Source organism: Monodon monoceros, unplaced genomic scaffold (assembly GCF_005190385.1).
Source record: "Monodon monoceros isolate NGI ecotype Baffin Bay Population unplaced genomic scaffold, NGI_Narwhal_1 Super_Scaffold_14, whole genome shotgun sequence".
NCBI classification, from domain to species: domain Eukaryota; kingdom Metazoa; phylum Chordata; class Mammalia; order Artiodactyla; family Monodontidae; genus Monodon; species Monodon monoceros.
The window spans coordinates 48229449-48251528 of record NW_021703770.1 but is presented as its reverse complement, the minus strand read 5'-3'; the positions used below and the strand labels follow the sequence as shown (position 1 = coordinate 48251528).

The window sequence follows — 22080 nt, the reverse complement described above, 5'->3', positions numbered from 1 at the left end:
CATGATGAATATTATTTTTTGTATCCTTTGGAGGTGATAACCTCAAAGCTTTTCTAAGTATGTTGGATTACTGCCATGTCCAGTGACCTCAGCTTTGTCTGCTTAGTGAGTTTTTTATCCTTTCTATAGTTTCTGCCACATCCCTTGATTGCTGCTTAGGTACCTCGCCAGTGTCCCAGATGGTACTTCCAGTTTTCTTGTGGACGTTGAAATTAAATATCCCCACTGTTAGGAATCATAGAAAAGAAGGAGTAAATAGGATCCAAATGGCGTGAACTATTTGAGTAATAAAACATACCTTTTTATATCTATTTTTGCTTCTGCAGAAGCCCTTTTTCCTACTTCATTGTGCTTGACTGTGTTCTGAAGTGTTACAGTTAGTGAGTTACACCAGATAAGTAAATGTGGTCTGTTACGTTCCATGATACACTTTTCAAAGAACAATGTTTTCTTACTATAGGTGAGAAATTGGATCTATAATAGTGATAATGGCTAACACGAATGTAATACTCGTGATGTACGAGGCACTCTCCTAAGTGTTTCAAATATACTCATTTAATCTTCACAACAACAGTATCTTAACTGTTATCTTACAGGCTAGCCCATGTTCCTAACTTCTGTGTCACTTCTTTGGTTCCTAACTTCTAACCATTAGGATGATAGAGAATGTGCAGATACAAATCCCAGTGGTAGAATAGCAGATGCATGCTTAATTTTGCTCCTGTTTTAGAAACTTAACACATATGAGAATTACAAAGCACGCATTTGGGGACTTAGGCAAGCAATCTCTAGAGCTGAGTTTCAGCAGGCTTTTCCTACTTAAATAGATACTTTATCAAGTGTCTTCTTTTTTCTTTTGAGAAATCTTTGGTGACTTGAGTAAGGCAGTACAAATGAAGTTTCTTTTCAAAAGCTTATGCAGAGTTTATTTAAAAAATTTAAGAATTAGAACAAATTTAAAGCTTATGCACTTAAAAATATCATATAGAGTAGTAGTTAGTTTGAGGTAGTGAAAGCACTGCAGATTTTTTTAGGAGAGATTTCTTCGGGGGAGGTTTACTCATTAAAACACTTGTGTGCTTAGCGCTGCTTCTGGAGGAAGCCCTTTGTAGCCTTAAAGTAATTTATTTATTTTTTGGGTATTTAATTTCCTTCCTGATGTAACATCCTTTACAGATGCATTGAAAGCACGCAGCAGCCTCCTCCAGGAACTCTTTCCTGTTTTGCCCCCACCTCCAGTAATCTCTCTTTTTTCAGTCTCCTATAACACTTTGTCTCTACTTTACAGGACTGTTTCATTTTTTCATCCTCATTCTGCCAGGTGTTAGCCATGGTCCCGAAAACTTAGATATGCTTACAGTTTTTTTGTTACTGGTTATTATTTTTGAATAAATAAATAAGTGGAAATGAAGATCTTTCTGCCTTTTCAGACCATTTCATACACTCTAGATGGAACCACCTGCAGACTAGTGGTACTCGAATTGCTACTCAGTGCATTTGTATAGCTTGGGAACTTATGATGGTCCACCAGTCTTTTAAAATAATAGAAGCCCATTTGAAAATGTTTTGCCACAAATTTATTTCATGAATATATAATTAATGCCAGATTCCACCTGATTATTCATTAGCCTTCTGAGTCTGTTTCCTATAAAACAGGGAGAATGATACCTACTTTACAAAGCAGTTGTGAGCATTAAGTTAGATAACATCTGTGAAAGATCCTATTACACAATTATCCAATTACTGGCTTATAAATGGTTCTTCTTAACTGTGGGTTGAAATCAAACATTCTACCTCTCAATTATCTTTAACAGTGTTTGAAATTAGCTAGTAATCTTACCATGAGATAAAGCAACATACCATCGAGCACAGTTTTTTTAAAATTCTCATTAAAATATTTCATAGGCAATCTTGGTGTATTACCTGGGGTCCTTCCACCTTATATTCAGGATCCCATCACTTGGGCATGTCTGTATGCATGTGTATGTAACTAACTGATGTTTTGTAGTGGTTTTTTTTTTTTTTTTTTACCATGCCGTGCAGCATGCGGGATCTTAGTTCCCCGACCAGGGATCAAACCTGTGCCCCCTGCAGTGGAAGCGCAGAGTGTTAACCACTGGGCCACCAGGAAGGTCCCTTGTAGTGTTTGTATTGCACAGTTTTGATTTTTGGATGTGGCCCTCCTCACTGTAACATTAGTCTCTGTAGCACAGTAGCTAAGACATTGAGTGCACGTGTGTCAACAGTTGTTGTCCTGGAAGAGAGTAAAGTACCTGCTTTACAGATGGAGAACCTGAAAGACAGGATGTTTCCAGAGTTACTGTATTTATGTCAGCCCTTTTGAATGAAGCATCAGGCTGCCCTGGAAGAACATCCTTGAGCAAATGAGCCGCAACTAATCCTAACCCAAATAAAGCTGCCACATAATCTCTCTCCCTCCCAGAATTAACACTGGTCTTAGTGGACTCTTTTGTTCAAGTGAAGGGGTGGGGCCAGAAAATTCTTAAAGCCCTTTTTAGCACTTATATGTGATCCCTCTCAGCTCTAGGTTTTATTTGACTTGTCCACCTCTTAAAAGCATCACAAGTTTTAATTTTGTTCCACCTGTGGATATCAGTTTGTTCACCATTGGTGACATATTTTTAGAAAAGAGTTTAATATTTGGAGGGGAGATCTATGTCTTTCAGAGGGTTATGTTTGTTTTTCCTGAAAAAGTGAGCATCTAACGGATGCTTCCCTATGGCTATATAGGTCAGGTCCTAGAATAATAAATGTAAACTTTTAAAGTAAATTTGATGCATACTCATGTGCATTCAACAGCCACAGTGCCAGCATGGGATGAGGATGCACCCATTTTGTTCTCTGCCTGTCCCTTGACAACACCCCAGCCTTTCTACAGGGCCGCAGGAAAATGCACAGTGATTCTGATGGCTCTCACTTTAAATTCAGGACCACTAACTTGAACAGGACCATAGTGAGGTCCAGCATTCCTTCTACATGACTTATTCTCTGGCTTTCCTAGATGAGGATTTCGCACTTCTCCTCTCTCAACCACTAAACCCCCCTCCCCCTTCACTCCTCCACTCCCACCTCCACTGATGAGAAAAAAAAAGCAACCAGAAGGAAGTGTCTAACCTCTCCCCTTACCTTGTCTACTATTGTACCCACAGCTGTACTTGGGCACTCTGATGAGCTTCAGTTATTAATATGCCCTCTTATTATGTAAGGCTGATCCTCAGCTAGTCTGATTCACATCCCCCCTTGCCTACTTACTGCTGTTTCTTTATTGGTTGCCCCTTCTCTCTCCTGCATCATGAATTATCCCTCTTCCCCCTTTACTGGCTCATTCCTATCAGCATACTCGCATGTTGAAATTGCTCCACCTTTAAAAGAAAAGAGAAATGAAGGGAAAAAAAAAACTTTCTGGGGAAACCCCACAATTCCCTATATCTACTGCCTCATTTCTGTTCCTCTTTGCAGCAGAAATCTTCAGAAGAGCTGTCCACTCCAGCTTTCCTTCCACTCTGTCCTGGAAGGCTTTCTCTCCATGAAGGCTTTCTACTCCGCCACTCTGTCAAAACGGCGCTGACCAAGGTCACTCGTGATCTTTCCAAAGTCTAATCCATGGATCAGGTCTCAGTGAATCAGGTCTCCCTGCCAGCGATACTTAACATGGTCACTCTTTCTTACACTCTTCCCTTGGCTTCCAAGACCCCACTCTTCCTACGTCTCTTACTTCATTGGCAGGTTGCCCCTCATTTCTCGGATCTTAAATACTGGCGAACCCCAGGGTTGGCCCTTAGACATCTTCTCCTTCTATGCTCACCTCCTAGGTGAATCCAGTAGGTTCCATCCATTGTCCTAAAATGTCTTCTTTACTGATGGCCTCTGAATTTGTATCTCTAGCTTGGACTTCTCCCCTAACCTACACACTCCCAATGTTCAGTGGCCTTCTTGATTTCTCCCCCCTGGAAGTCAACATGTCCAAAGCCGAGTTCCTGATTTTCAGTGTCCCAAACCTATTCCTCCTGCAACCTTCCTCATCTCCAGTTGCTCATGTCAAAAACCAAAGAGTTACTCTTGATTCCTTTCTCAAGATCGTCTGCTTGCTGTACCTTCAAAATAGATCCTAAATACCGTATATTAATGCATATATATGGAATCTAGAAAAATGGTACTGATGAACCTAGTGGCAGGGCAGGAATAGAGACACTGACGTAGAGAACCGACTTGTGGACGCAGTGGGGGAAGGGGAGGCTGGGACGAATTGAGAGAGTAGCATTGACATATGTACCCTATCATGTGTAAAACAGATAGCTAGTGGGAAGCTGCTGTATAGCACAGAGAGATTAGCTCGGTGCTTTGAGACGACCTAGAGGGGTGGGATAGGGAGGGTGGGAGAGAGGCTCAAGAGTGGGGGGATATGTGTATACATATAGCTGATTCACTTTGCTGTACAGCAGAAACTAACACAATGTTGTAAAGCAATTATAATCCAATAAAGCTGTAAAAAATTTTTAAAAAGCTCTAAAAAATACAGATCCTGAATCTCACCACTTCTCACAATCTCCACAGCTACCCCCTCACCCAAGCCATGGCCATCTCTTGAATGGATTATTGCCATTGCTTTCTCACTGGCTTCTTTCACCCAGAGCAGCCCGAGAGAACCTTTGAAAATGTGGAGCCAAATCATTATGTGCTCAGAGCCTTCCAGTGACTTTCTGTTTTACTGGGGGTAAAAGCTGAAGTCTTTACAGTGGCCTGCAAGACCCCAGTGATCTGGCCCCTTGCTACCTCTTCCAGGTTATCATCTTTGTCTCCCTGTCTCTCTTCCCCTTCCCCTTTCTTCCTCCTCTTGGTACACACCCCCTTCCCATTCTCCCTCTCAATCACTATTCTGGCCACACTGGCCTGCCCGCCTTTTCTTGAAGGACCTAAGCATCTCCCACTGCAGAGCCTTTGCACTTACTGCCAGGTGTTCCCAGGGGTCACTTCATTCAGTTCAAATGTCGCTTTATCAGGGAGCTCTTCTCTGAAAATCCTGTTAAATATAGCACGTTCCTACATGCATTCCTCCTAACATAATAATTTGTACATTATTAACTCCCTGACCTCAAAAGAGGGAGTGCTGTGGGCTACTTCATTCCGTCACCACTGTATCCTTAAGACCCAGACGAGCCTGGCACCCCGTGGATGCTGAATGAATGAATGAAGGTGGTGGTGATTCATTGTATGATTTTATTAAGTACAAAGGTCTTGGATTACTTAATAAAACTTTAAGAATTCACACGCAACTTTTAAAAACACTACATAAAATATGATAGGTTCGTATACATGCAAACTCTAACTTACCCACGATCTCTTGTTTCAACCTGTATTTGATGATGAGGCAGTTACTTACCAATATTTAAATTATGCAGCAGACACTGTGCTAAGATTATCCAGTTTAATCCCCACAATTCAGCATGTGTTGTTATCCATTTTCCAAAAAGGAAGTGAGGTTTAATGAGTTTGAAGCCAACTGAAGACAGGAAGTGGCAGGGCTGGGGTTGGATCGTGGTGTGCCTTGCTCCAGAACCTGACTTCAGAAGGATGATGTGGCTGCTAAAATAAAAGCTTCCTGGAGATCCTTTTTAATGTTGGTCATGTATATATTTTTAAATAGAAAGATATTTAAGAAATAATGCTTAGATTTGGAAATCAAGTGTTTAATTTTATAATTGTTAAGCAGTAATAAATTATAAATGAGATACTTTTTTACAAATTTTGAGCTAAAAGTGAGATCTCATGGCTCTTTGCCCAGTGACCTAGAATAGCTGTGTGATCTGTTTCATACAAACATATTTTAATACCCTACCTGGTGAGCTGTTGCTGTGGTTGTGACGGCTTTTGTGTGTGAGTCTGTAGCTACGGATAACACAGAGCTGGCTTGGAGTGCTGTGGGCTACTTCTCAAGAGGGAAGTGAGACATTAATTCACAAGTTAAGATTTTACAGTTAGCTTTGCGGTAGATGATTGCTCTTCAGAAAGACAGCCTCACACTCAAGGACAGAAACTCTACGATGGTAGGTGAAACAGAGAAGAAATTGCTAAGTACAAGGAAGAGGATATCAATGAAACAATGCCTAGTCCTCTTTTTCATTTGCTCATTTTCTAGAAGAGATGGAGCCAAACTCTAGTCAGAGTTGGGGGTTCAAACAGCCTCACGCTCTGGTTCTTCCTTCTCTCTGCCACTTCCTACTTACCCTCCTGGTCCACTGTTTGAGGCATGAATCCCCTTCCCGAAGACCTGTGTGATTGGACAACAGTAACCTGGTATTTTTGGTAACACAACGACTAGATTGATAGAACTGACATTTCACTTACAGGTTCCACATGCCTGTGAAGCAAGCAGTTGCTGTTGGTTGCATATGCCCCCTGTGGAAGGAAACAAGCCCTGGGGTAGTTGGTAACTAACTATATGAAACGAAGTCTTGTACATATGTACTGAATATTGTCAGTAAGGACATAAATGTGTTTTTTCATTACTACCATGAATCTTAAAATGTGACTGCACATTCAAGATAGTCTGTTGTCTAATCCACTCTGAAAAAAGAGCTGTAAGGTAACCTCGTCTTAGAGGTTCTGTTTGTACTATTGGGGAACAAATGTCAGAAATGTGAGTGAGAACTAGTTAGAAGAACTGTCCAGCATTCCTCAATTCATTCATGACATGATAGCATTAATTAATTTTCATTGGTCTTACCTAATGTGAGTGAAACTACCAAGCTTTTGTGTTTGCTAGTACCAAAACCTTGTGCTATAGATTTTGATTTCTTGTAGATTTTATGCTTTGTGCTGGGATGGCATGATCATTCCTCTCTTTTCACTGTGAGTTTAAAAAATGCAGATTATGTATTTCAAGGTATTACAGTGTGTGTATAATTCAGAATTTTCCCCCAAGTATCTTGACTTCATTATTTAAAAGCCGCTGACATATAATTTTTCAAAGTTTTAAAAAGTAATTAAGGCTGATTTTAGACAAGACTGTTTATGAACGGAGAAATAAGATAGGAAGTGACAATTAGCAGTGCCTTTTCAGGATTAGCCCATAAGGTGATATGAAGTATTCTTATTGTGTTCTTTAATTTTTGTGGGCTTCGTGTCACGACCTCTTCATTTTTTTTTTTTTCCATTCCAACATCTGCTGGCTTTTAAATGGAATAATTTCTTTGGTATTTTCAGTGTTTGAGGGTTGATTTGCACATACCCAAGCAGCTGACTGGGTCAGATTTAGGATTGGGCTCTCATGCTGTGACCTTAATAACCAAAGCCTTTTTGGCCTTAAAATACGAAATGTAATTTATTTCATTGTTCTTTCCTTTTTTTTTTTTTAAACAGGCTGCAGATACTTTGGCAGTGAGGCAAAAGAGAAGAATTTATGATATCACCAATGTCTTGGAAGGAATTGACCTAATTGAAAAAAAGTCCAAAAATAGTATACAATGGAAGTAAGTTACAAACCAGTACTCTGTTCTAAAACCTTTTTCTTCTCAGTGCTCTGTAAGATCTGACCTTTCTACCATTTGCCTCTCCGAAGGCCTCTATTTCAGCCATCTACTCTAGTCACACCAGCCCCACGTGTGTCCCTGGACACACCTCTTTGGGCTTCTGTATGTGTCACTTCTATGTGGGGATGTCCCCTTGCTCACTCCACTGTTTAATTTACACTCTTAAAATTCAGATCTTACTTTCTCCCTCAAGCTACTCATTTGGTACACACTGCATACTGCTTTGTATTATTAATTCCTCTCTGCTTAAGTATTTATCTGCCCACCTAATACAAACTCCTTGAAAACAGGAACTGTGTCTTATACACAGGATTATGTACTTTGTAAATAATGGTTAGTTGAAATGCATGTTGTCATTTGTTAACTGTTGTATGTTTGAGTGTGATAAACACTTTCTGTTCCACAAATTTGTCCCCTTTAGCCTTAATTTTTTGGTTTATCTTAGCCAAAAATCCCACCAAAATATATTAAAAGGTTATAATGTGTTTTACCAGCATCTCAGTCCATATAGTGAGACTTCCAGTGTGACAATTTGACTTTGACATCCTCTGGTGCCTCATTCACCAGCCTGACCTTCTAGAAGACAAAAAGCACACTAGAACATGTTGAGAATTTGTGTACTTTGGTTGTTCTTGGCAATAAATTGTCTAAGCAAACATATTCAGAGGTATATGGTGCTTAAATTTTCTAAGGATTTTAATGCTTGATTTTTAGAAGAGTGTAAAGATTTTTGTCTTGAATATATTCAGTGAGTTTTACTACTACAAAAATTAAGTGATGTTTAACTGGGTCTGATACTGGGGATATTAATTCTCATATGTTTTTAAGAGGTGTAGGTGCTGGCTGTAATACTAAAGAAGTCATAGATAGATTAAGATATCTTAAAGCCGAAATTGAAGATCTAGAACTGAAGGAAAGAGAACTTGATCAGCAGAAGTTGTGGCTACAGCAAAGCATCAAAAATGTGATGGACGACTCCATTAATAATAGATATCCTTTTAAATACGCTATACATATACATAATATCTACATATTCTTTCAGTCTGAAGATCAGTTACTTTATTCTAGTGTTTTTAGAGTTCAGTTTTGCAAGTGAATATAACATTTTAATTTTATAATTCTTCTGATTTATACTAATATTTTAAAATTTTTACCTTTTTAAGTTATACAGTGCATCAGTTAGCACCATTACTGTGTTGCATTGAGAAAAACAAATTCACCTACATTCAGTCTACCCACTGATAGGACGTAACGTGCTAGCTAAAGTGTGCTTAGGGGGTCTATGAATTTGGAAGTCATTGTTAAGTGCATAGACATACTTAAATCATTGTTCTGTACTTAAATCATTCAGTGTTCTGAAGTAGTAAAAATTCAGCAGCTCTCAAAGTTTTGAAAAATTAATTTTGGTTTGAAAATGAAATATTACAGGCCTGCAATCAGTCCAGGATACATTCCGCCTAACATTAACCCAAAGACGTATTACTGGAGGGTGGGGTTCCAAGGCTGGAGTATCTGTTGTACTGGGGGGAAACATCATTAGTGATATACTCCATGTGTTTCTTATAGTCATTGTGTTCTCTTAGATATCTGTGACTCTCTTGATTTGTGAACTTACCTGTAGTCATATGGAACATTTTAACTACATTTATCTTGTACCACCTCTTATGAACTTTTGACTAATGTATACAATTTATTTTTGATGTTGTCTTGTCTTTGGTGAACAAGTCCATGATCTCATTTGTTATTTCCTTTCTATGATCAGAACTCCTTAACAGTTTGATAATAATGGGGGTCTTCAACTGTGCCTTGTGGAACCCCAAGATTCAAAAAGCATTGAACTAGTTGATCATGCACTTTGCTGCACTGCTTTCCAAGATTGTGGCCACTCCCAATTCCCCAAACCATGACCCAAGAAGATTCTCGATGCAGAGGCTTGTATAGTTGCTCTTCACTCCCACTGAGAGCATCCTTTTTCCCATCAATATCCTTCCCCCTGAAGCTCCTGTCTCCATGAGGAATGTGTTTTCCATCTCTCTCCCAAGAGTTCTCAATGACAGAGAAATCAAAAGTGGCTTCTTCTTAGAGCAAAGGATGGACACTTCTCTTATGGACCTTTATGTGGTTGTCTTTGCCTTTTCAGACTGAAGACTTGTGTTCTTTTTCATCTGACCATATGTGACAGTCCCTTCATGCATTTGGTCATTTTATTTTGGCCTTCAGATTTATTATCTTAATTTAAATGTCTAGACCTTGATAAAAATGTTGTTTCCTTAACTCTATGACAGTACATTTTCCTATGTAACTCATGAAGACATCTGTAATTGCTTTAATGGTAAGTACTGTTAGTAAATTTTTTCTTACATTCTTCCTGTAATCAACCTATTTAGTGTAACGTGATTCAAAATTCTCCATGCACTCACCCTAAGTCATTATTTTCAGGACTTGTGGACATTTTTGGGTTTCACTCTACAGTGCTATGTGTTGATAGGCTGCTTTCATTTCTGTTTCCATGACAATAACTGCTTTTCCCAGCTTTCACTTCATTGCCCACATCAGTAGGTATAAACTATGTGTGGGAGAGGCACCTAAGTCAGCGATTAAGCAACAGCCTCAAAGTCACAGAATCACAGTCAGTGACTAAACTTGAACTAGAACACGGTTCTCATTGGCACTGTTTATGAAAATATATGTAGCAAGTGTGCTGGTCACAAATGGGACCCAAAGAAAGCATGAGGACAGAGTAAGGTTTATCCATTTTATTATCAGGAAAATTATTCCTCACCCTATTCCATCCCCAGCCTCCATGTTTTCCCCTTAAGATGACAATATATTAGTAACTAAAATGGGGGGTGGGGGCTGTATTTCCATAATATATATAAAACAAGTAAAATGAAATTTTGCATACAGATTTATATTTAATTGTGCATGACCTATTAAAAAAGGACAGTCTTGTATCATGCACATACAAAAAATAACCTGCCGAACACCTTGCCAAGTGGAATCTGACTTTCATCTAAGACTACGTTGGTAATATATGTGGGCTTATTGCTCTACTTTGCCACCATATTTCCCAAGTTTTCAAAGAAAGTTTGGGGAAGTATTTTTAATCTTCAGCTCAGCAGAGACTGCTGTAGAATTTGGCTTCAAAAGTAAGTTCACTTAAGCTTAAGATTTCACTGTATCATACCTAATCTCTAGTATCACCAGTCATTTAAGTAGTATAAATACTTCAACTAAACAGTGTTATTTAACTAAGGCTAAAAGGTTTCAAGAATCTCAGACTTGACATGAGATTGGGTGAAAGCAATTTGTTTATGAGAATAGAGCTAACACATTTAACCTGTTCTAAGGTCTAACACATATATTGCCTCATTTAATCCTCAAAAAAAACCCTATGCAGTAAGTTATATTGCCTCCATTTTACAGAATTAAGAACCAAAGCCCAAGGTTACCTAGCTTGGGATTCTGACTCCACAGCCCACACTCTTGGCCAACCCACACTCTTGGCCACTGTATTACAGGGTCAGTAGTATTTTCTAAAATGTAAAAATCTTTATTTCTTAATTTTTTTGACCAGGTGATACACTTTTGGCCATTCAAGCACCTTCTGGTACACAGCTGGAGGTACCTATTCCAGAAATGGTATGTATGTAGGATAACTTTTGTTAAAATGGATCTACTGTTCCAAGAGGTACAAATATATTTTCTTTAGCTGAACATGAGCTAATTGCAAACACTTTCAAGTTACTGCTTTTAAGGCGTCTGTTTGAAAGTACTGATATCTGAATTTAGATGTCTTCAGTACTTTGGTAAAATTATGGAAGTGACTGAATGAATGATTTAACATTTTACTTTTCTTAAAATTTGGTTTTATTTGAGCTAGAAGACATCAAGGAATGAGTAATGATATAGTCAATAATCTTAAAAGATCAGTTTGACTATATCTATAACCAATATAACAATCCTGAGGAAAAAGTTCACTTTAAATATCAACAATAATATATTGCTTTAAATTAGGTCTTTTAAAAAACATTTTCTGGCTTATTGAGTCAGAGATATTTATTGACTCTATGCTAACATAAATTTCATGATTTTAGTTTTCAGATTCAAATTTCCTGAAACAAACTGATTTGAAAACTATAACAATCAAAAAAGAGGTAGAAAAAATTACTGTTATCACCTCCCTCTCTTCTCCCAGCTATTCTAGAACTTTGTATTTCTGGTTTCTGAAGCCTCGGGATACAAATTACCTTTTTGAAATGGAGGGACTTTACATTTATATCTCTGTAGGAAAACTCAGTTGTCTTTGTGCTTTGCTGAATGAAAAAAAGTTTCGACCTGTGAAATAGCTGCCGTTTAAGAACGCACATTCAGATGACCACATCCATGGCGGCCGATGCCAGGGGACGGGGTTCCATACATGTGGAGGACGCTTGGAGCGCTGCTGCACACTGACATGTATAATTACACACAAATAGATGGTTTCCAGAATTCTACAACTGGGAGTTTTTGATGCCCAGTATTTAAGAAAAGCTTACTTTTAGGGGCAAGTGGTTTATAGCACTCAATATCCCATTCTACTCTTGGTCTCTGTGTTTTGACTTAGCGACTTAATTTTGTCATAGTTAGTCCCTATAGCTTTGCCTGTCTTATTTTTAATGTTTCAGCTTACCTAGAAATATTGACCTTTATTCATTTGTTTGTGCCCACTAACTTCAAAGGGTCAGAATGGACAAAAGAAATACCAGATCAATCTAAAGAGTCATTCAGGACCTATCCACGTGCTGCTTATAAATAAAGAGTCCAGCTCCTCTAAGCCCGTGGTTTTTCCTGTTCCCCCACCTGATGACCTCACACAGCCTTCCTCTCAGCCCTCGACTCCAGTGCCTCCACAGAAATCCAACATGGCAACTCAGAACCTGCCTGAGCAACATGTCTCCGAAAGAAGCCAGAATCTTCAGCAGACTCCAGCCACAGACTTATCTTCAGGTGGGTTCAGAGCCTTTGTTTTAAAAAGTAGAGGGGAAAATATGAATACTGTGTTGAACAAGTTGGAGAGCTTTTCTGAATTTCTCAATTGTGATGTTATTTTATTATCTAGTATAGGAGGCAAAATAGTAAACCTGATCAACAAGTATTAATTTTGTGTCTTCTGTGTGCCCAGCACTGGAATATGTATTATGAGGAAAATTTAAAAAACAGATCCTGTCTTTAATTATACTACTACTAGTTGTTTCATAGACTGTGTAAATATATATATTTGCAGTTTTCCTTAGGATTCCATTTTTGGAATTAAACCAGATTTGTTCCCCCACCCCCCTTTTACTATTTACATGTCAGCTTTTTATCTGAGATTTACTTTGTAAGGTTCTTTTATCTCTTAGTAACTCTAGTATATATAATTGAAATTTGTTCTATGTTTAATAAAAATCATACTAGGGACAACTATAGTGACTTATGTCTCCTGTTTCTCTGTATTCTCTATTATTATACTTTTTATTTGGAAAGCTTAGTTTTATAGAGTTGATAAGTGGTCTCAACTCCAATTATTTAGGAAATCTTGCCTTCCTAAGTTATTTGATCTGTGAAATGATAAATAGCTAAAAACTGGGCATCAGGAATAGGGGCCACATTTCTTAAATTTATAAAATTTCCTCAGCATCCAGTCCTTTCCCTTGGTTATTACATGGCTAGGTATTTACCAACTCCTTAGTGGTTGCAAATAAAGGACCCATGGTTGCTGAATGAATGACTGCCATGCAATCTAGACGTAGTATTGCAGATAATTTAAAATAACTATATTGTATATATTCCAATTTGTTTATTTTTACCTTTATCCTTTTGGGATGTGGTCTACTCTTTGAGTTCACAATAGGTAAGAGTGAGGCTAAAAAGATCTAACTGGATACAGAATATTTTTCAGCTTCTTGTTGCCCATATCCTTCCCCTCTTAAGTATTTCCACACCATAGGCCATAGGGATGCACAACAGAAAGTGTCATCTTTCAAAAGCTTATAATCAAATTGGGAAGAATAAAGTAGGCAGGCTTATGGTTTAGCTCAGACACAATTAGTACATTGGCCTTCACAAAGCATTAAAGAAACTTTTGAGCATTTCATTTCTGTACATGATTTTGTATTTGGAAATAGTAAAGAAAACAATTCGGGGCCAGATTAGAGAGGGCCTTGAATATCAGACTGAGTTAGGACTTTGACCTATAAACCAATGAAGATTTGTGACCAGGGAAGTGGCACGTTTAGAACTGTATACTGGTGAACACAGAAGTAACGTCATTAGGAAAGAAGACACTTCTGGCCCTGGGAAGAAGGCATTAGAGGCAATGAAGACAGAAGATAAGATGTTTGCAGTTATGCGACTGTGAGAGAATATTGAGGCTAAAATGGGGTGATGACAATGGGACTGGAAAGAGAAATAAGGAAGATTTGAGAAATACTCTTTAGGCAAAATAAGTAACCTTTGATGTGTGAGATATGAAGATAAAGTTAACAGGAGGACTGTAAAGTGATGTTGCACTTTTAAGGTTGAGTCATAGGGAGAATTATGATAACACTGACTTTAAAAACTGAGGAGTCAGTTTTGGGAAAACAATGAGTTTTTGGGGCTACATCTTGAGTTCAGAAGTTTAAAAGTAATGCCAGGTACAGATTAGTTGTCATGAAAATTCTGTTTCCATAAAGTTCTAGTACTTTAATTTCGTACTTTTTTTTTTTTTTTTTTTTTTTTTTTTGCGGTACACGGGCCTCTCACTGTTGTGGCCTCTCCCGTTGCGGAGCACAGGCTCCGGACGTGCAGGCTCAGCGGCCATGGCTCACGGGCCCAGCTGCTCCGTGGCATGTGGGATCTTCCCGGACCGGGGCACGAACCCGTGTCTCCTGCATCGGCAGGCAGACTCTCAACCACTGCGCCACCAGGGAAGCCCTAATTTCATACTTTTAATCAAGATGCTGATGTTAAATATAACTGTGCTTAATATATACTGTTTAAATATATGCTGTTTAAATGTAACTGCCTTTTTGCTGTTAAAATATATAAAGAGAAGTGTAAAAAAAGCTTTATCACATTTCTTTTTCCAGCGGGATCTATTAGTGGAGATATCATTGATGAGTTAATGTCTTCTGATGGTAAGTAGTTAAAAAATTTAATAAATATAACCTTATACATCAATAATGCTTTTCTAGATTTATGAGTGGCACATGATTTAAAAGAAATGAAGAACCTATATTTTTTAACTGCTTAATGTACTATGATGATTCATATTAAGTTATAGGCATCCTTCAGATTTTTTTGCCTGCATTTTGAGGAAAAAGAATTCATAAGGGGATACTCATCATTTTTACTGAATAAAGTTCTAAATTGTTGGCATACTAGCCCTTTTTACACCTGAAGAATTTGGCCAAGAAGAGTAAAACAGTGTATCTGAGTCAACAGGAAATCTGAAAACAGTTTTGTAAATAACTCCTACCATGGCCAACTTCAAGTTGCCAATGTGAAGTCAGTATTACTAAGATTAGCCACATCATCGTCTAATCTGAAGTAATTCTTAAAAATCAACTAGCTATCCCTGGTGGCGCAGTGGTTGAGAGTCCACCTGCCGATGCAGGGGACACGGGTTCGTGCCCCTATCCGGGAAGATCCCACATGCCGTGGAGCGACTAGGCCCGTGAGCCATGGACGCTGAGCCTGTGCGTCCGGAGCCTGTGCTCCGCAACGGGAGAGGCCACAACAGTGAGAGGCCCACGTACCGCAAAAAAAAAAAAAAAAAAAATCAACTAGCTATAATATGGTAGTTACTTTAACAATTACTCTCTGGGCCTCACCTTTCTAAAAGTTCTTGGATTCAGAGTCCTGGTTCCTAACAAATATGTACAGCCGAGACCTAGGAAGTAGCAGCTGTTAAATTAGCCAATGGCACAGTAACCACTTAGACATTTATCAAACACTTCTGTAAAAGCAGAGAATTTCAGCATATTTATTAATTTATGTCTAGTTCCTTTCTCTGTTTTCGAAGTGGTAGCTTATTTAGCAGATCAGAGAAAATACTTTGAGCAGTGTTTCTGAATCATAAATTTTAGTGACAAGTTCAACCAATAAAAACTAACTTGTTTCTCAAGCTAACACCTATAATCAATGCATAAAATGTCTTTAAGAAAGAATCTTTCAAAATATACACAAAATATAAGTCATTAATTTGATCATTACATTTCCTATTACATATTTTTAAAAAATTGCTGTATAACATGGGAAACATAATTTGGCTTGATGTTTTTGATAGTATTTTATGTTAGACATCATTACCTGTATGTAGAAACCATCTTTAACACTGAATTTATTTTTTGCTTGCAGTGTTTCCGCTTTTACGGCTTTCTCCGACCCCGGCAGATGACTACAACTTTAATTTAGATGATAATGAAGGAGTTTGTGATCTGTTTGATGTCCAGATACTAAATTATTAGATTCCATGGAAACCTGGGACTGTTATCTACCTCTAACTGTGTAACATTTTAGACGTCTTAACCTAAGTATTTAAAATAATGAATGTAACATCTTTTTAGTTCACTGATTCTGAAATGTTCTTCCCTAATACTTTCTTTTTTACTTCACAAAACTTCATAAGAACAAAGGATTCTGATTGCTTCAGGGGAAAAAGTGATTTCATATCTACCAACTCCCTACCCTCAAGTAATTACATTCTGGAATTTCAACTTTTCCTCCCATTCTGAACCTTCTGTTTTTTTCCTTATATGCGAGGAAAGTTAAAGTAGACTTAAGGTCATCAAAAACAAAAAATTTGGCCAAGGGCTCATCATTTGCTTGTCTTACATTTTTACTGCCACGAGACTGTCCATATTTCTGTGTATCCTCCGATCCAGACATTCACTGCCACTTATAAAGTGAAGGGTGTAAACTAGGATATATTAACTGTTTCAGTGAACAGATTTTGTGAAGTGCCTTCTGTTTTAGCACTTTAAGTTTATCACATTTTGTTGACTTCTGACATTCCACTTTCCTAGGTTATAGGAAAGATCTGTTTATGTAGTTTGTTTTTAAAATGTGCCAATGCCTGTACATTAACAAGATTTTTAAAAATAAAATTGTATAAAACATTTAATTTATTGGTCTTTTTGGAGAATTTGATGCATCACCAGTGTATTACAACTGAGCCATTAATCTTGTAGCTTCATCAACATTAACTGGTTCGTTTTCATGACACTGCTGAGGAATCTGGAGAGAAAATTACATTTAAAAATTCAGATGACAATAGCAAACAAAAATGACATAATCTACTGACATATCTATTATTCAATATAATTTCTTCTAGTTGTACTTTTGGAAATAGAACAATAAATTCCCATATTTTAGACTCAATGTTTTAAAGTCTGAATAAGCTATACATACTACAGAGCCAAATACTAAAAATTACAATCAATACAGGCTTTGAAAATTTGCAGTTTATTAGCCAGAACAAAAGGAAGTGATTTCCACTCACCAGCTGTTTCTGCAGAGGTTCAAGAGAAAGGCCTTTTACGAACTGTACAAGTACCTTTTGCATATCTACAAAAGCTTTATTCACGCTGTTAACTTTTTCATCATTCATGATGTTTATCTTTTAAAAAAAGAAAAAGAGCATTAATCCATGATCTCACAACCATTAAGGATAAAAATATAGGCAACCTTAATTTAATCTTGTTACCCCCCAAACCTATAAACTCTTATCAATCCTACCAATTTATGGAGACAATTTACACTAAAATTCTTAGTCTTATTGGGACATTTTAGACAAAAGGTTCTGTTTTTTAAAAAATACGAATTATGTGGATATACCTCATACCTTGACTTTCCTGGAATAAGCAGGCCAAAATATGTGACCACTATCTTTCTAAGCTACGGTGCTATCGTCTCTCATCTGTAAAATGAGGAACCTGGATAGCATGCTTCCAGTGTCCTTCTAACAGTACGTCTCTGAATCCTTCCTTGATAGAAGTGCCTGGCAGTCTCCTGAGGACAGCGGCCCCTGTAGCTGTCCTCGCTTGAATCTGAAAGGTGGGGGTGGTATTCTTGTTCTTCACAGCTGCTCCCCAACCATTTCTCCTTCAAAACTTTTGGCTCTTTTGCATCTTATGCATCAGGACATTCTGACACCCCTCTCCTCATTACTGTCACCTATCAACACCATGATTACTTGCTCCTTCGTGAAAGATCTCAAACCATGGCTCACTGACCCCTCTCACGCCTGGCGTCGCTGTTTAGTGGCTACAACAAAAACCTATCCTATGGCTTCTTAATCTCTTCAGGTCCTCATCTCCAGGGGTCTTTTCCACGACCTACCTTGCCATCACTCCCATGCATTACCTTAGGCTGCATCATTACCTGTTACCGCACCACCTCCTATCCTTCTATTCACTTAATTTTATTAATAATTCTTAAATCTCACTGAAATCTTTTCCCACCAAGTTCACTATTGTTCACATTTTCATATCCCCACTTATTCCTTTAGCCTGCACAGATTCCATGACCACTAATCAGTCACTCCTTCACACCCTAACTCTACTTCTCTTCTCTCCCTCAATCAGACTTGCCTGGTAACCTAGTTAAACTCAAGTATCAGCCTTTTGGAGCCCAAAACTGAAGCTCTAGAAAATCATAGCTGGCTGACTGGCTTCACTTTAAGTTCATGGCCACCAACTTCAATTTACCATTTATATAGTACCTGGTGATTGTACGACCTCCCCCTAAGGCTGCTTTCTCAGAAAAGTGTTCGATACTTTCTCCAACCAGGCTGCCTACCCACAGATCTTTTCCATTAGCATCCATAAAGCTTCTAGGACTTCCTATCCAAACAAAATAATTTTCCTCAAATATACCAAGCCTTCACCCAGCTGGGGGTCTTTGCACTCACTATACTTTCTGCCTAGAACATGCTGCTCCCAACACTTCCCAGCAGTTTGCATCACTGGCTCCTATCAGGCAGGTCTTGGCTTCAATGTCAACCCTGAAGACAGTTCTATCTAAAACTGTCACCCCCAAACCCCAGTCATATCACCCAGCTTTATTCCTTTTTAGCATTTCCAAAGTCATGAAATTGCTCCACCAAAAAGTTTAACTCAGCTAGTTCATGAAGACTGAAAGATAAAATGTTACATTTCTATGGACCATTATGATAATTACTAAGTCCTCTAGAGGTGACTCCACCTATTACTTAAGCTTGAAAACATTTTCTTGAATAATCTTCTTAAGGAGTCTACTTAATCTTGAAGAAATTTCCCATTCCCCAAATATTTTGAAATAAAGTAACTCCTTTCTTTTCAAATTTTGTATTTTAAGAAACAAAATATTTTATCTTCTATTTTTAGGTTTTTATCTGAGTTCTAGATATCTTCAGAGAAATAAGAATTACTGAGGAGAAAAAGAATGGGTGTTGACTGACATTCCATGTCTTGACTCTGTTGAAAGCTTCTTGAATATATGAGTTTAGAGATAACTTTTCCATACCATGTTTTTTTATGATTTCTATGCTCTGAGAAAACTATTAAAACTGTTACTTGGAGCCTCATACATTTGCAGTTAAAATGCTTTCTTCTTTTTGCACATTTGAATTCAAGAAAGGGAGGTTATTTTTCTTCATCTTTTTTTCTTTTTTAAAACAAATGTTTAAAATCATCATGCTTTTGTAGGAAAGGCTAAGAACCTGTTTTAAATATTAGCATTCAGTTTTTCAGTAGCTTTACAATTATGCTTTGCTTGTAAACAATAAAGTCAGAGTGCATAAGTGATACTAACCTTCTTCAGATTAGTGGTAACTGGTTTTGCTTTATTTTTAACCTTAAAGCTTTTTTGGCTGGCTATGTGGAATACATTCCTGGACTTCTGTCCTCTTAGTTTGTTCTTGGCCATTGTCTAGGAAAGAAAGAAAAGGAGCTCAATTAAGTTGCCCATGTTCATGAACTGCAAAGCAATTTCAGTTTTTGGAAGTAAAGGTACCAATTAAATCTAAGAAGTTCCACCTTCCTCCTGATTATTTTTAAAATTGCTGCTTGTATAAAAATTATCTCCATGTCCTTTTGGTCCTACTAGATTTTTCTGTTTCAGTGCAGAGTGTGTAGCTAATTCTTTTCTGCATCTCCAGCACCTGACCCATAAGAGGCTCCACATTAGTTTCTGCCAGTTAGATTAATTTTCTCAACACAACAATTGTTTTTTTTCAGCTCTCTGCAGCATCTGACAATGCTAACCATCACCATCCATCCTTCTGCTAGTTTACATACTGCTATTCCATTCCAGGTCCTTTCATACTCTAGGACTGACTCCCTTCTCCCTCCTTCTTTCATTCCTTTTTACTTGCCCCATTTTCACTCCTGTGTGCACCTCCTCAAAACCAGTACTTAATCTTACACCTCCTAACCCCCACGTTAAATTACTTTCATGACTTCCACATCACCTCTATGTGAATGGTTCTTGCCTAAAAACTGTAGGTATTATCTTTGTTTTATAGCTAAACACACTAAGCCTATAAATTCTACTTGAGAAACATCTCTCAAACCTGTCTTTAACAATGCACGTGAGGAACAATTTAAAAAATATTAATAGTTAAGATTTATTAAGCTTTTACTACATGTACAGCACTATGCTAACATTTTATGTGTTTTAACTAATTTACTCCTTACAACAACACTTTGTAGGAGGTACTATTTTATCCTCATTTTACAGATTAAAAAAAAAAAATCTGATGCAAAGAGAAGCTAATCTGCCCATTGTTGCACTATTAGTAGTCAGAGAATGCCAAGATTCAAAGCCAAGCAGACTAGATCCTGAGCTCTCATTATGTGATGTGGTCTCTCATATATAAATAAAAATGCAGTACAAAAACATGATTTAGTACTGCCTAGTTCAGGACTGGGTTACTGCTTTAGTCCCTAGGACTATTTGGTTAGACTCTGGGTTGGGACAAACTATACCCATGGACCAAATCAGGTCAGGAACCTGTCTTTGTAAATGACGTTTTATTAGAACGCAGCTATGTCCATTCAATTATGTATGTTTTGTCTGTGGCTGCTTTCCTGTGACAACTGTGACTCGCAAAGCCTAAAATATTTACTATTTGGCCCTTTACGGAAAGACTGTCAACCCCTGGCTTAAGCCACATGCATTCAAGTCTATCCTGTGTAGTGGTATGAAATGAACCGTCCCAATGTTAAAATCCTTCAGTGGCTCCTCCAACCCACAAGGAGCAATATTCTTTGTCCTGACATATTGCTGGAAACCTGACTCTAGCATAAATCTGTCAAAGGTATCTCCTGCTATTTCTCTATACCGACTCTAGTCTACTAATTACTCTCTGAAGACACCTTGCACATTCTTCCCTTCTTCCCTTTGCTCACATTGTATCTCTCCTCCTTCAATGTCTAGCCTCAGGAACAACAGAGACAGCAATGCTTCCGAACCCCAACAGAACTCCTTCTAAAAAAAAATAAATAAATAAACACAGTAGAAAATACATGATTATTATAGAAGCAGAAAATACACATAAACCACCCCCAAATTAAATAATCTAAAATCCTTCCAATAAGTAACCAAAATCCAACCATTCGTCTAGTATTCATTAATCAATTACTATGTACCAAGTGTGGTACAGAACCTATATACATACATATAAAACATATACAAACACAAGAAACATAAAGATAGGTGATGTAACTGACAGCATACGAGTGGAGTCACAAAAAGGAAACATCCAATACAGTTGGGGACTTGAGGAAGGTTCGTGGAGAAGGTGAGAGCCTAGCTGGGGGGGTAGTGGGATAGGGATTTTCTCTAACAACCACGTGGAAACTGGTGACAACATAACAACCCAAAACTGGTACCCTGCCGTGGGCTGAAGGCCCAGCAGGCATGGGGGTTTCAGGCCTGAGCCAGCAGGCCTGCGGCCGAGTAGGGCTGCCTAAGGCAGCAAGCGACGACGGAACGGAGCCTCCAGACGGCAGCAGCCCGCGGACGACCAATCCTGTCTGAACCCTCGGAAACTCCACGCCAGCGCGCCGGAAAATTTTTTAATTAATCTCTCACCAGTCCTCCGATACCCTCGCGTAGGGGTTTAAGCTCCAGGTAACGCCATCTGCACCCGCAGGATCCAGGAAGTTCCGGAATGAGGGAGCCAGTCAAGGGTCCGCTCTCAGGTCGTAGTTTCCGCCCACCGAGATAAGCTCCGCCCACAGGGCGGAGACCTGCCCCGTGAGCTTGGTCTGCAGACGGAGATAAGCCCCGCCCATCGAGCGTCATTCCGCCCACCGAGCGTCGTTCCGCTCACTGGCTGGTTTCCCACCCACCTAACGTAGCCCTGCCCACAGAACCGTCTCAGCTGTGGAGCACCCTTCCCTAAACACAGGACCCTCACTGTTAACATGCCTTGCCGTTCGCTGGGTTAAGAACCTCTACTCAGCTGAGGCGTCGAAGACGCGGCTAAGTCTGGAGTTCCTCGCAGGGGTATGTGTACAGAAACCACCCGAAGTGTCTG

At 38.5% G+C, this 22080-nt stretch overlaps 2 protein-coding genes across 5 annotated transcripts in view; one reads left to right on the top strand and one right to left on the bottom strand.

Moving 5' to 3' along the window:
- E2F5 (E2F transcription factor 5) overlaps window positions 1–16677 on the top strand; it is a 28373-nt gene extending 11696 nt beyond the window's left edge. The window contains exons 2-10 of one of the 3 annotated variants that reach the window (XM_029223139.1): window positions 6369–6441; window positions 7381–7490; window positions 8379–8540; window positions 9839–9882; window positions 11128–11192; window positions 11648–11707; window positions 12272–12539; window positions 14645–14692; window positions 15915–16447. In XM_029223139.1, coding sequence (XP_029078972.1) covers window positions 6376–6441; window positions 7381–7490; window positions 8379–8540; window positions 9839–9882; window positions 11128–11192; window positions 11648–11707; window positions 12272–12539; window positions 14645–14692; window positions 15915–16024 — 933 coding nt within the window. In that variant the 5' untranslated portion in view covers window positions 6369–6375 and the 3' untranslated portion in view covers window positions 16025–16447. Of the gene's footprint in view, window positions 1–6368; window positions 6442–7380; window positions 7491–8378; window positions 8541–9838; window positions 9883–11127; window positions 11193–11647; window positions 11708–12271; window positions 12540–14644; window positions 14693–15914 lie in introns of all 3 variants that reach the window. The other 2 variants (XM_029223141.1, XM_029223140.1) reach the window with 2 other exon arrangements.
- On the bottom strand, window positions 16659–21755 carry RBIS (ribosomal biogenesis factor). Of its 2 annotated transcripts, XM_029223142.1 has the most exons (5): window positions 21633–21755; window positions 20948–21026; window positions 19350–19466; window positions 17059–17175; window positions 16659–16793 (listed from the first exon to the last, which is right to left on the bottom strand). In XM_029223142.1, exons 3-5 carry the CDS (start codon window positions 19461–19463, stop codon window positions 16722–16724), a joined length of 303 nt encoding a protein of 100 aa, XP_029078975.1. In that variant the 5' UTR covers window positions 19464–19466; window positions 20948–21026; window positions 21633–21755; the 3' UTR covers window positions 16659–16721. The 2 variants fall into 2 exon arrangements, with proteins under 2 accessions (XP_029078975.1, XP_029078976.1); XM_029223143.1 differs by lacking the exons at window positions 20948–21026; window positions 21633–21755 and having other exon boundaries at window positions 19350–19468.
- Between the last annotated feature and the right edge of the window lie 325 nt (window positions 21756–22080).